The sequence below is a fragment of the Calypte anna genome, chromosome 4A, assembly GCF_003957555.1.
Source record: "Calypte anna isolate BGI_N300 chromosome 4A, bCalAnn1_v1.p, whole genome shotgun sequence".
Taxonomy (NCBI): domain Eukaryota; kingdom Metazoa; phylum Chordata; class Aves; order Apodiformes; family Trochilidae; genus Calypte; species Calypte anna.
Genome location: NC_044248.1, coordinates 44,678,860 through 44,691,310, shown reverse-complemented (window position 1 = coordinate 44,691,310; position 12,451 = coordinate 44,678,860). Strand labels below are relative to the sequence as shown.

At 40.2% G+C, this 12,451-nt stretch overlaps 1 protein-coding gene across 1 annotated transcript in view; it reads left to right on the top strand.

The window, feature by feature from the left end:
- TECRL (trans-2,3-enoyl-CoA reductase like) overlaps positions 1-11,962 on the top strand; it is a 45,292-nt gene extending 33,330 nt beyond the window's left edge. Inside the window, exons 6-12 of the mRNA XM_030449948.1 lie at positions 1,885-1,990; positions 3,657-3,729; positions 4,807-4,850; positions 8,429-8,486; positions 9,753-9,838; positions 10,240-10,285; positions 11,835-11,962. Of these exons, the coding sequence (XP_030305808.1) occupies positions 1,885-1,990; positions 3,657-3,729; positions 4,807-4,850; positions 8,429-8,486; positions 9,753-9,838; positions 10,240-10,285; positions 11,835-11,962 (541 nt within the window). The remainder of the gene's footprint in view (positions 1-1,884; positions 1,991-3,656; positions 3,730-4,806; positions 4,851-8,428; positions 8,487-9,752; positions 9,839-10,239; positions 10,286-11,834) is intronic.
- Positions 11,963-12,451: the final 489 nt, after the last annotated feature.

Sequence of the window (12,451 nt, the reverse complement as noted above, 5' to 3'; positions counted from 1 at the left end):
GTGAAGAGCATGGGTTGTATTTAGCTGTACAGAAAGAAATCAAAGGACCTTATATGTAAGCATAAACCAGACAGCTTTGCCTCTCTCCATCACACAAACAGTAGTGATAACAAGGAAAACTAAACAGCTCCAGTACAACTCAGTGTGAACTGACCACAAGGACACACAACCTGCTTACTCTGCTAGAACTCAAAGAGCATGCCAAGTGCAAAGAAGAGAGGACAGCCAACCGAGATAGCTTTTTATGACCTTCAACTCAAGCCTTTGGGAGGACTCTGGAAGAAACAAAGCAGACCTGATCAACTGGGGGATTAAGAACTGTGACAGAGAAGATTGTGGACAGCAGCAAGACACCAGAGCTGCACAGGAGGCTCAAGGCACTGCCACCACCAACTGGATGGTGATTCATGTACCAGGAAGCTGGGAACTTTCACATTTCTATTCACTGTGACTGTCCCCATTCTGGGGGATTAGTGCCTGGCAGAAGGATGGAATGTGACCATGAAAAGCCTGTCCAATGCCTAAATTGGAGCACTGGAAGTGGGAAGGCACGCAGGGAACTAGGAACCTCAAGCAACTTCACCACAGCACTTTACCCACACTATGATTGCAGAATCAAGGGAGCTGTTACACAACAGAGAAACACAGCAAGCTTACAGCATTTACAGATGGAAGAACAGGGACTTGGAGAGACATTAAGCGAGTTAGTGGAGCTGGGAATGAGAACACATAGTAATTGAATTCTAATCCAGAGTTGTAAGATGCTTGCTTTCCTTCTCTTGCTCACACTTAAAAGGACAGAGCTTCTGGTAGCACAGAAGAGCCAGCAATACTTTTACCTTTTCCTTCAGTAGGCAAAGGCAAAGTGTGTAATCATTCCAGTGGGTTCATCTGGGGTCCCAATCCTAAGCCAAGTTAATTATAAAATTCCCAACAAAGCTAAAAGTTTGCTCCAGACTTTGGATGAGTCACTAAGTGTTTGAAATTTTCTTAGCTCAACTCTTTCTGGTTTAATTACTTTGAAATTGTTTAATCTTTGGCTACCATACCAGATGTGTAACAACAGCATTTGAGATTTCACATGCTGAAAACCACTTTTCTGTTATGTCTCATAATTGGTTTGCAATGAGACAGACTCTGGTAATACAGTAAATGTAACCAAGATAAAATGCCACCAGGAATCACTCTTGACATTTGTTTCTGAAACTCAATCTGTATAAGCTCAAACTCATTCTCAGAAGCAAATCAGCAGTGCCTGTTATTGTTTCATAATCTTCCTCAAAAGAGAACCATTATAATAATTTCTACAACAATTACCTCATTTCTTTGTAACAGGCAACAAAAAAGCCATCAGAACGGATTAACTTTGCAACAAAATCTAATTTTGTGTCCACTAGGAAATGAAACACAAACTACTTCCATACAGCTACTTGAGTTGGCAAAGGACAAGGAAACCATTCAGAAGATATTCAGAATGCTTTTAAATGTCAGACACATCCTACAGGAGTGTTAAGATGGCCTTAAAATGTGGGAGATGTCTTTGGAAAAGCAAGTCAGATGCCTGTTTACATAGGCAGCTGTCCCATTTCAATGTCTTGTCAGGGCTATGTATCACATTCAGAGCTGAAGGAGCATTCTTTAATTCAAGGCTAGCAAAAATAAGTTACCTCCCTGCAAAATGAAAGCAACTTTGTATAACACTGAAAATGACACCATTAATCTCAGCTTCCAGATGCTTCAATTAAGACAATATCTTAAATCCCACAATTTCAGCGTGACTCTGCAGTTTTGGAATATTAGTCCTAATTCCTTTTGTGACATTAAGCAGTGCAGTAATAAAAAGCAATCTTTCACTTACCTCCATTTTTTTTTTCCTCCTTCCAGCTTGGCGTGCTTCTGCCATTGTTTACACTACATCAGACATCTTCTGGAGACATTATTTGTTCACAAGTTTTCCGGAGGGCACACTGCTCTGAAAAACATGATAAAGGTGACAATGTGTTTATCAATTTGTGTAAGAGAGAATATCTTCATATCAAAGCAGTCCTTGAAATAAGATAGGAATATAAGAAATATTTTATTTTCTAGCTTCAGAGAGCATGATTAGTCAAAATACACATGTAGAAGGAATTTCAGGGTCATGTTCCCAAGGACATGAACTGAAATCAATGTCCATTTTAGCTCCTGCATGTCAATGCTCCTTTGACTCATCCACCCAAGAAGCTTTTTGTCATGCCCAGGTTATTTTTTCAGACTAAATGCTATTTTATAATGAGATATACTGCTGCAACATTCAGCAGTGCTTGCTGACAGAAATCACACTCTGCTTCTTTGGTGCAATATAAATACAGAGCAAGAGAAAAGTCTTGCATTTGGAAGCTAAAATCAAATTACAAGTAGGAAAAGAAATTTATTCTCCTATAGGTGGAGGCCTCAGGAAGGAAGATACTGAGCTGTCCTAAAATCTGTCTGTTAAACGCTCCTGAATTTGAACTGTGTGTCATTATTCATAGGCTTATCTTTATTTTATATCACATACTCACTTTTGGTCATTTCATACCACCCCCCATCCCACTCAGTGTGATGTCAAGACCCTTCCTTTAAAAGTTTTGCCATACATTTAAGGTCTTTGTGACAGAGATAAAGGGAGGTTAAACTCGATTGCACTCAGAAAGGAGATAATGAGATGAACAGCTACAGATACTGTTATACAAAACAACAACAAGAAGGGGACATAGGCTAAAACAGAGTGCCATTTCCAAACTGAGTTATGCACCTGGGAGTTAAAGACTCACAGCTACTACTGTTCTCTCCTGTCTGTGGTGCATGTACCACACTGGCATCACATGAAAAGATTAAAAAAAGGAAGCCTGACTTGCTGTAGCCTGTCCCAGCACACTGCTCTTCCTGAGAGGGTCCTGAGCATGGGACCCTTAACTCATGAGCACTCACAGAGCCTTGATCCAGTCTCCAGGATGGTTTCAGTTGTTTGGTTTTGTTTTTTCCTTGTACAAACAGGAGCAGTGACCCACTACGCAGGGTAAGAACATGATCACATTATCTCTAACTGGGCTTTCCCAAGCCCATGACAGGTGCAAAGGCATCAGGGATGCTGCTTTTCAACAAGAGGATGAAGTGGGGTTGAATCCATGGGTGTTTAGCTCAAACATCTTTATTGAGACTGTGTGCCTTTTTTTTTTTTTTTTTTCCCCAGGGTTAAACCATTCCTATTCAGTTTTACAGTTTTTAAAATACAGTTTTGGCTGGCTTAGCGTTCTGTTTGACTAGCTGTGCCTTGCTTGGAAGTGCAGATTTTAAGGTATAGTAATATCTCAGCTGCTTTTATCAGCCACAGATCTTTAATAGTACAGCTCAGAGAAATGTGCCCTCCAGCACCACAATCAAATAAGAAGAAAACAAACGTCAATTCCCACAACAGGAATAAAACACTTCAACATAATAAAAAAATCTACACTGTATATATTCTGTGACTTAAGAAACCACTGCAAGGTCTTTCAATGATTACTTGGGGTTTGCACTTAAACAGAATTTATATTCATAAACTTATGTTTTTTACTTGCTTATTGTCCTTCTCAAGAAAATAATAATAATAATTAGAAAAAAAAAAAAAGAAAATAATCTTTTGTCCCTTGCAGGGCTGTGCCTTTTACTGGGGATTCACTTCCTGGATTGCATACTACATCAACCACCCCCAGTACACACCACCCTGTATGTATGGATAAGTATGACAAAATACTGATGCTGATTTAAAAAAGCTTTTGGTATGCAACCTTAATTGCTCCAGAATTAATAGGTGACCCCATGTGAGATGAAATTACTGATCTAGCCAGAGGTTAGCCTTTACCCCCTGTCACAAGGATGACTGCTGTGTGGGAGGCACTCCTTCACTACCACTGGAGTCCCTTCCTGTTCAGCAATGGTCAGTTCCAGGGATATAAGCTGGCAATATTGGTTAAACGGAGAAAAGAAAGATCAGTGTATTTGGTTATCTTCACAATATTTGTATTAAGAATACAGGAGAGAGCTAGAACTGACTGTTCTTGGAGATGTTTACTTGCTAATGATACACCCTTTCCATGAAAATATTTTCTTTTTTTCTTTTTTGTGAGAAAATAGTAAGTCAATCAGAAACTGCTGATAAAAAGCCTTATTTTTTTATGCAAGCCAGAGGAAAAGGGTCCTCAGTGAGACTTGGTCAGGGAAGTGAGGTACACACTCATGGTTAGTGTCCCTCAGCCATGACCAAGATTTGAAAACTGCAAACCTTGGGAAGTGAACATGATACAGCACCACAGTGCTCTGGTGACAACAGCAAAAAGGGCAGAGCAGGCAAAGGGAAAGTAAATATTCCAAAACTAAACATATCTCTTGCATGGGGAGACTGTGAGAAAAAAATAAAAAGCTAATGGATAGGTTATGTCTTAGGTTCTCTGCTTATGGGTAAGGCTGTAATTTTCAGCTTGGGTGTGCCACTGAGCTTCACATCTCCCCTTTTCAAAGAATTTAACACCACCAACTGCTCTGAGAAAGCACTTGCATATATGAAGGTGACTAATATTAGCAAGCTGGGTGAAAACTGCCTTGAAGTCAGTGGTGAAGAGACTGGCATTTCTAGAGCACTGCCACTCTGCCTCATCTTCATAGTTGTGTGTGGTTATATCCATTCTTTCTGCAGAGCCTGTCAGGAAAGAAGTATTCCTACTTCTCAGCACTGGAATGATATCATCCATAGCAAGCCATGTGCATGCCATGAAATGCAATTTCTAATTTCATTCTATTTTCTAGCATTTGGCCACAGACAAGTTTCTTTTGCTGCTCTTGCTTTTCTGGTACGTACAAAAATCAAGTTTTATTAATGACTGTGGAATAGGAGAAACTCACAATTAACAAAAATGCAGTGTTTCTGCTGTGTATTTGTATAAATATGTAGGTGCATGCCCACAGCTCTCTGTCCTTACACTGGGTTTAGTGACAACCTACCAAGGTTTCTAGGCCAGGAAGTTTTCCAGTAGGTATTTACCTGTAGAGAGCTTAATGTGAAGTAGTGTATCTAAGAGCCAGAACAACATCATCAGCATTATTATTTCTTATAATTACACAAAAATACTAATATTTAGACCTGCAATTTTTAAAACACTGAAGCATTACTTCCTAAGCAGACTGTGCAATATTTCTGTGTACTCTGAATAACTTAACCTCAACAGCTATTAAAACCCCTTCCAAAGTGGGTCAGGGCAAGGAAAGCACAGATGATGAGGGATGGCTGAGACTGTCTGACCTGATGCCTGAATCAACATAACCACAGAGCGATACAGAGGCTCGGTAAGAAATTCTTAGGTGGACATGTGCATTCTCTTCTGCCCTCTATGGGCACTTCAGAATGGAATGCTGAGTCAGTATGGGTCAGTAGCCAGAAAAGTCAGCCCCATTTGAAATCGGACAGAGAGCAGTTTCCAGAATACAACCAGAAGACAGGACAGGAACTCCCCAGGCACCTCCAGGCAAACATTGTTCAGAAAAGCAAACAAACGCTCCTTAGCAATATTCAAATGCTTCTGTCAATTGGGACCCTTAAAGATGAGTTTTGGTAATGTTTGTCTCCAGGGACTGGCATGCAGTTCTCAGCCTTTCTTGCCCCAAGGAGGTACAGCAAAGCCAAATAATCCTCTGCAGAAGTTCAGGTGCTCAGTGAGGCTCTGCAGCCCAAACCAATAATCCTGCACACAGAGACAGGAGGCTGAGGCACCCTGAGCCTTGTTGTCTGCCCCCTTCCCAACATGCCAACTGCTCACCTGAATATTCAGTCCCACCATCAAAATCCCAGTCTAGAAAAGAACCTCCTTTTCTAATGAAGCATCCTTTCTCTCCTCAGTGTCACACACCCTGCTATAGCTTTTGAGGAAAAGGCTGCCATCAAACAAAGTGATGAATCCTGCTGGGGTATTTACTATGAAATATTACCATCCCCTCCAGATCTGCCTCAGCATCTGCTCTATGATCTGAGCTCTTGCAGCTCTTTTGAAAACTTCCTACCCTTGGAAACTCAAAACCTTTCCTTTCAGACCTTGTTCTGGCAGGTTCACAGACAATATATTTAAATCAGCAACACAAAGAATAATTTGAAGCTGTTTTCTCAGCTTCCTAAAACATATGAATAAAATATTTGGAAGATTTCTTATCTCTCCCTCTTTTAAAGCTTGTCTTTATCCCATATCCTGATCCAAGAGTATTCATTTGCAGCTGCTGTAAACAACAGCACTGCCTGATCTGAAGAATGTCAGCAGGCCCTTCTGGAAGATTCTCAGATTTAGAGAAATTACTCTAAGCTTTGCAGGGACTTTTTTCTCATAGGGTACACATAGAATATAAAGAGGGAAAACAGTACGTAGACTTGAATATTTTGTTGTTATAAACACGGTAATCCTTTTTTCTGCTGTTTCCCACTGCCCCATATTTCATACCTGAGACACTGAGGAAGGACAAGGTTACATTCAGCAGTATTTCTCGACACAGAGAATTAGCAGCCACATTTCTAAAGGGGAACATGAGCTAATTACAGCAGAATGCAGCTCCTGAGTCAAAGGTATGCCAGTAAAAATCTCTGAAGAAATGCCCTTTGCTTGTTTTACTTAGAACTGATGACAGAATTAGTAAATGTTAACTACAGTATGTGAATCTCTCTTGCTCCACAGCAGCAGAGGCACTGCATGTTTCAGAAAGGTGTTTCACAAAACCACTTTTAACTTTGAAACTTCTATCTTTAAAATAATAGTAATCAGAAGCAATCATGTTCCTAGACCATAACTGGAAGTATGTAAATGATAATTACTTCTATCACTTTGGCTATTACAGCTTCTGATATGATAATTTTTAATAGATTCCCTTTTGTGGCAATTTAGAGCTTTACATCTGGTGTTTATGATAGATGACAGCCAGTTAGCTGTAATTAAAAACAAAAAAGGACTGCAGGATGTGACCCGTGACTATACATCTATGCAGAGTAACAGCTTTGCTAATGGAACCGATTCCTAGGAAAGCCCACAGAAATCACTCTGCCAAAACGTAGGAAATTCTTCAGCAATGCTATCTACGATGTCCTTTCAGATTATGGCACATTTCAATATAAAATGAAGTTACATACTGTTTTCAATTAGTTTGAATTGAGGTTTGTTATGGATGACTTTCAGAACTGGCTTTTAAAAATTACCTTCATATTTCTTCTTTTCTGTATTAAAATTGTCATTTTACACTTTTAACATCTCTAGGTTTTAGCACTCTTCCTTTTTATTACAGTTTGGTTTTTTCAGCCTTGTAAAATTTAGACTGACAAATGGGATAAGAAAACACACCTGTTTAACACTGCCTTTTGTTTGTTTGGGAGTAGAAATCAGTCTAAAAATCCAGAAATTATTAAAATAAAATAAATTCAATTCAGCCTGAAATTGAAATGTAAACAGCATTTTGGGTTTCTTCATAAAGCAGGAGAAAAAATGAAAAAATATAAAATTACACTGCTGTACTGAGAGGCAATTTTTTTTTCTTCTTTTTCTGGAACTGAAACTGGTTTTCCAACCAGTTCCCACTTGAAACATGGGTAGTACTTGAATTGTTTTCTCCAATAGTTGTAATTGATTGAAGAACCAAAAGCAAACCTTTATCAACCTTGTAGTACATGCTGTATAACCAAGTAGGAAGAAGTGGTACCTCTCCCAGAGGTTTAAATCACCTAAACATGAAAGGCCAAGTTTGAGAGGTTGGCTAGTGCTGGGAATGGCACAACAAGAGAACAGCAGAACTAGCAGTAGAATAACCCTGGCATTCATGAGCTCACAGCTACTATACATTCAACCACCCTGCCCTTCAGAGAACCCCTGCCAGTTTTTTTCACCCTATTTTTCCTTTGTTTCCTCTCTCCTTACCATGAGAGCCGGGTAATGGGCTCAGGAACTGGTGGTGTTCAGGGGTGTTCTGCTGAATGCCTTTCAAAGGCTATGTAAGAAGTAGAAGGCACATCAACAGCTTCACAAAAGCAGTGATCAGCGTTCAACCTTTTTCTTTCCAGGCTGGATTAAATTCAAATCCCGACAGACAATGACATTAATTTCAGAAAAGTGTCTTGCTAATTGCTTTAGACTTCAGGGAGCCCCTCTCTTATCTCCCTAGACCAAAACATGCTGAGCACACTGAAGGCCTGCTGGCACCGAGATCTACGGAGCTGATACACGGGCTGTCCCCCCAGACTCTGTTTGAGAGAGATCACAGTATTCCACATGGGAGAGTCCTTTTGGAGTCAGTATTTTTTTGGAAACAGAGACTAAACTGCAAAAAGGGGATTCTGGTCATGCACTGCTACAAAGTTACTGCAGCGTTTCAGGCATGCAGCTGAAAACATGTTTTTCTTTTGCAGATGTGTGAGGCTGGAAATCACTTTATCAACGTAGTTTTAGCTCACCAAAACCACTCAGGTCTGTCGTTGTTTCCTGATTGTCTATTTAAGGCTGAAGTATGCCTGACCTATCCATCTTCTGCTGGTATACAGTAATACACGTATCCGCATCCACAGAATAAAGAAAGATGAAATAGGTACCATGCCACCAGGATAACATCTTAAAATAAATGTGGTGACAAGGAGACATTAGTAGGAAGGCTGTTGTCTCAAAGCTTATAGCAAATCTATCCTCCTTATACACAACTGCAATTTCAATATGGATATCAATGTGGAAGCTCTTTTGCTGACTGACAACAAAGAATTCCACTTCAAATAAGTTGTGAAAACTTTTAAACTAGAGTTCTTAGGTACATGCACCTCATGCAAAGGTACATAAGCACACACAGACAAACAAACACACAAAGATAGGCTCAGGAATAATTACACAGACACTAATGTATATGTATGCTTTTAAAAGCCTCTTCCAACCATGAGTTTTCAGTGGTTTTTGTACCATGAGAAAAAAAGTTATACTATATATAGTAAAAAGGAAAATGTCTTTTTAGGTAATAGCATAATTTCACACTAACACCCTATTCAAGAAAATACTTTCCTATGGTATGATCAACTTCACAGCCTGGAGTCAGTGTCTATTCTTTAAAGCTTTTGATGCAATGTAGGTAGGCAGGGGATTGTTTTGTTTGTTACAAAGGGCTTAATTCAGTTTAAAAGGAGCAAGAGCCAAATAATTAATCTAAGATTTCAGTACCTACTGAGTATGAAATTGTTGCCAGAACTTAAAAATGAAGTGTCGTGCATGTGTAATTTTGTGTGAGCATTATCAGTGGCTGTAGAGAGTCATGCTATTAGCTCTGGAATTGTTTTCCTGTGCTACCCTGAGAGGTACCCTGAGAGGAAGGATGAGGAGGCAAGAGGTTCATATTCCTAAGTCAGGCTGACTATGATACAGTTGCATCCTTTATATCCCAGAGGAGTGCTCTTAGCCCTCACCTGCTGGCTAGTCTGCACTAAAACATTTGTCTCTGTTCCACTAAACCACAGTTGCATCCTTTGGACATGCCAGGACACATGGCTTGCATTCTCACTAGAGTACACACAGCTTTTGCTACCTAAAAGCTGTCACTGAAACTTTTTTAAAAAGCTGTCCTTTAGGAGCACTGGTCAAAGGCATGACTGTTACATATGCAAGTTGCAATAATGCTCAATTCCCCTCCCTGTACCAAAACTGGTTTTGTCTGTTTGGCCACTTTTTTTTTTTTTTTTTTCCTTTTCTTTCATAAAGGAAGTAAAGCCTGTTTTCCAAGTCCAACCTACAATCCCTTCACGTGGCTCTTCTTTCTGGTATCCTGTCCCAACTATACCTATGAGGTACATTATTTTCTTCTCTTACATGCACAGGGTAGGTAGTGACTGTTTCAGCCCTTGCCTGCAGAAAATCTGCAACACCTCCACGCACCTCCTCTGCACATCAGTCATTATGTTCTGGATGTATGTTTCTCCACCAGGCCCTTCATATCAGTATCTTGACTTCTCTGTGTATTACCCTGCACAAACTCCTCAGTGATCCAAGAGGTCACCACCCATCTCTCTGCCTCCAACCAGCACATTTGAGGTGCCCCTTCCTGGCTGGTTTTTTCCTCTCCCATTTCCAGTACAAGTATCACACTCATTTTGCTGGGGGAGATTTTGGGAAAGTGGTCACTTTTTACATCTTGGTCTTTTGCTTTACATGAAGCATACAATAAACAGTGCCTTTTCCTTTTCAACAGGTTGGGTCTTGGATTAGTTTCACAGTGATGACACAAACCTTGCCAGGTATGTTTGAAAAATAATGAAGATAGCCTCTGAATTGCTGTTTGAGGTAGCAAAATCTGGAAAGCTAAATTTTGCCAAAAAAATGTATGACATAGGAAATACTGCCATCTTATCACCCCTGTGACATAACTGTATAAACCTTTAAAGTGCTGCCCTAAGAAAACTGTGGAGAGCACAAACACTACTGCGGCCTTCCTTTTGATGAAAATCAGCTCTGTCTGCTTTTGTGGAATACTGTTGTTTCTTCTGTTTCCATTTTGAAAACAGACTTTGAAATTTAGAAAAAAAAAAAAAAGAAGTTGGTGTTCTTCATTTACAGTCAATAATTTTTTATACAGGAGAACTTATTTGCACTGTAAACCTGGAATAATACATCTAATAGAGTGGCAAACCAGATGTACTTGGTATGTCAAAAGCAGAAAGACTCACACATTCCTAGTAGCATTTCCCTGTTTGCTTATTTCAGGCAGCAAGCTCGTAACAGCAGCCTACTTAGAAGCATTTGCAGCTTTTGCTCCATTCTTCCCTGCATCCTCAGAGACCTCAATATCCACACAAATATGGTCCCTGGGCCTGAGCTCTCCAAAATATTAACTTTTTAATAATTTTTCCATTCCAAAATTGAAACGTATAAAAGCTACTTGCAAAAAGCAGCCCCACATGGTTTACAAATGAAAAAGAAGGGAATTTCAGAAGTGGATTAAACTGCATCAATGCAAAGCGTTGATTGAAAAGATACAATATTTTTGCCCTTTAGGCTCTGGTATGGAAATTATCTGAAAGCTTGAAGACACTGTAGGGCTACAATTATGAAGGCAGGGAGCAGCAACACACTCAGCGCATGCATCCTTGTCATAATTGTCACAAACCTAGCTTGAATGACATTCCAGATGAATGTTTCTGATCCTTCAGCTCAGTGTAAGGCAGAAAGGATAATGAATTTGCAAAAAGCATCTGTAAAAGCATACTCCCCTTCGGTGCCTCTCAGCCTGAAGGGAGAGGCACCCAAGAGATCACTTAGTGGTTCCTGAAAACCAGAGCAGGAGCCCGGGTATCTACAGTGGTCAGGCTTTGGGAGACCTCACTGCCTGGCAGCTCAGCTCTGACTGCTTGTTCAAAGGCCGAGCTCTCCCTCCATGCAACAAAGTGACAGCACAGCTCTCTCCTGTGATGGGGAGCCAGAAGTAGAAACAAAGAAATGTTACAGGTCGAAAGAAGACCAGGAAATTAGTCAAGAGAGGCGATGGGTAACTCTGTGCTGAGACAGCACCATGCCCAAGGAGGCCTTGTGATTGATGGTGAACTCCTAGTGACACAGGGGGTGTCTAATAGATGTGAATATCATCTGTATGAATTCTGACATAGAGGCTGAGCCTCAGGTTACGGTATATCACCAACTACAAAACTGAGACTGAGGGCAGATGTAACTCGCCTCTGCCCACAGCAGACTGCAGGCTTCTCCATAAGCCCTCCTTTATTCCCAGAAACAAACAGGGAAAGAGGACACACGATCCTTTTTTTTAAAAAAAACCCTCTTTTTCCTTGATAGTTGGCATTTTCGCTTTCCTGATGGTCATCCAGATGTCTCTCTGGGCCCAAAGGAAACACAAGCTGTACCTGAAGAGATTTTACCCAGAGGTGCGGAGAAAAGCAGCTTTGATCCCTATCATCTTCTAAGCTCTTCACAGGAGTTGGAGCAGTTCAAGAGCTAACTCAGAGGGAACAAGCCATTTCACTCAGTAACCAAAATGGATCAGAGGAAGAACTATTGGATATCTTTTTCTGCCCAGTTCAAGAAGAAAAGCTTAAATTAAGTAAAAAACATAGCATTTCAATTCTTGGTTCCTGATAAAAGATATGATTTAATTAGATTTTCTGTAATGGAGCTAATTGATTAGGGACAAGTGAATTGGTTATGTTGAATGTTAGGCTGGATGTTTAGCTGATGTCAATGAGCACAGATGCTGTTAGAACCAAAAAACAGCTCATCTGTGTGTGTTCAGATCTGGTGATTTCAAGGTTTGGTGTCAGATGCTGACAGAGTCTTGGATTTTCACATCAGATTTTTCACAGCCTGATTTTTATTAAGCTGCACAGAAGCAGCACATTCTGCCTCAGCTCCTCTAAAAGTATCAAAGATAAACTGCTCTGCTCTTAACAGTTTAC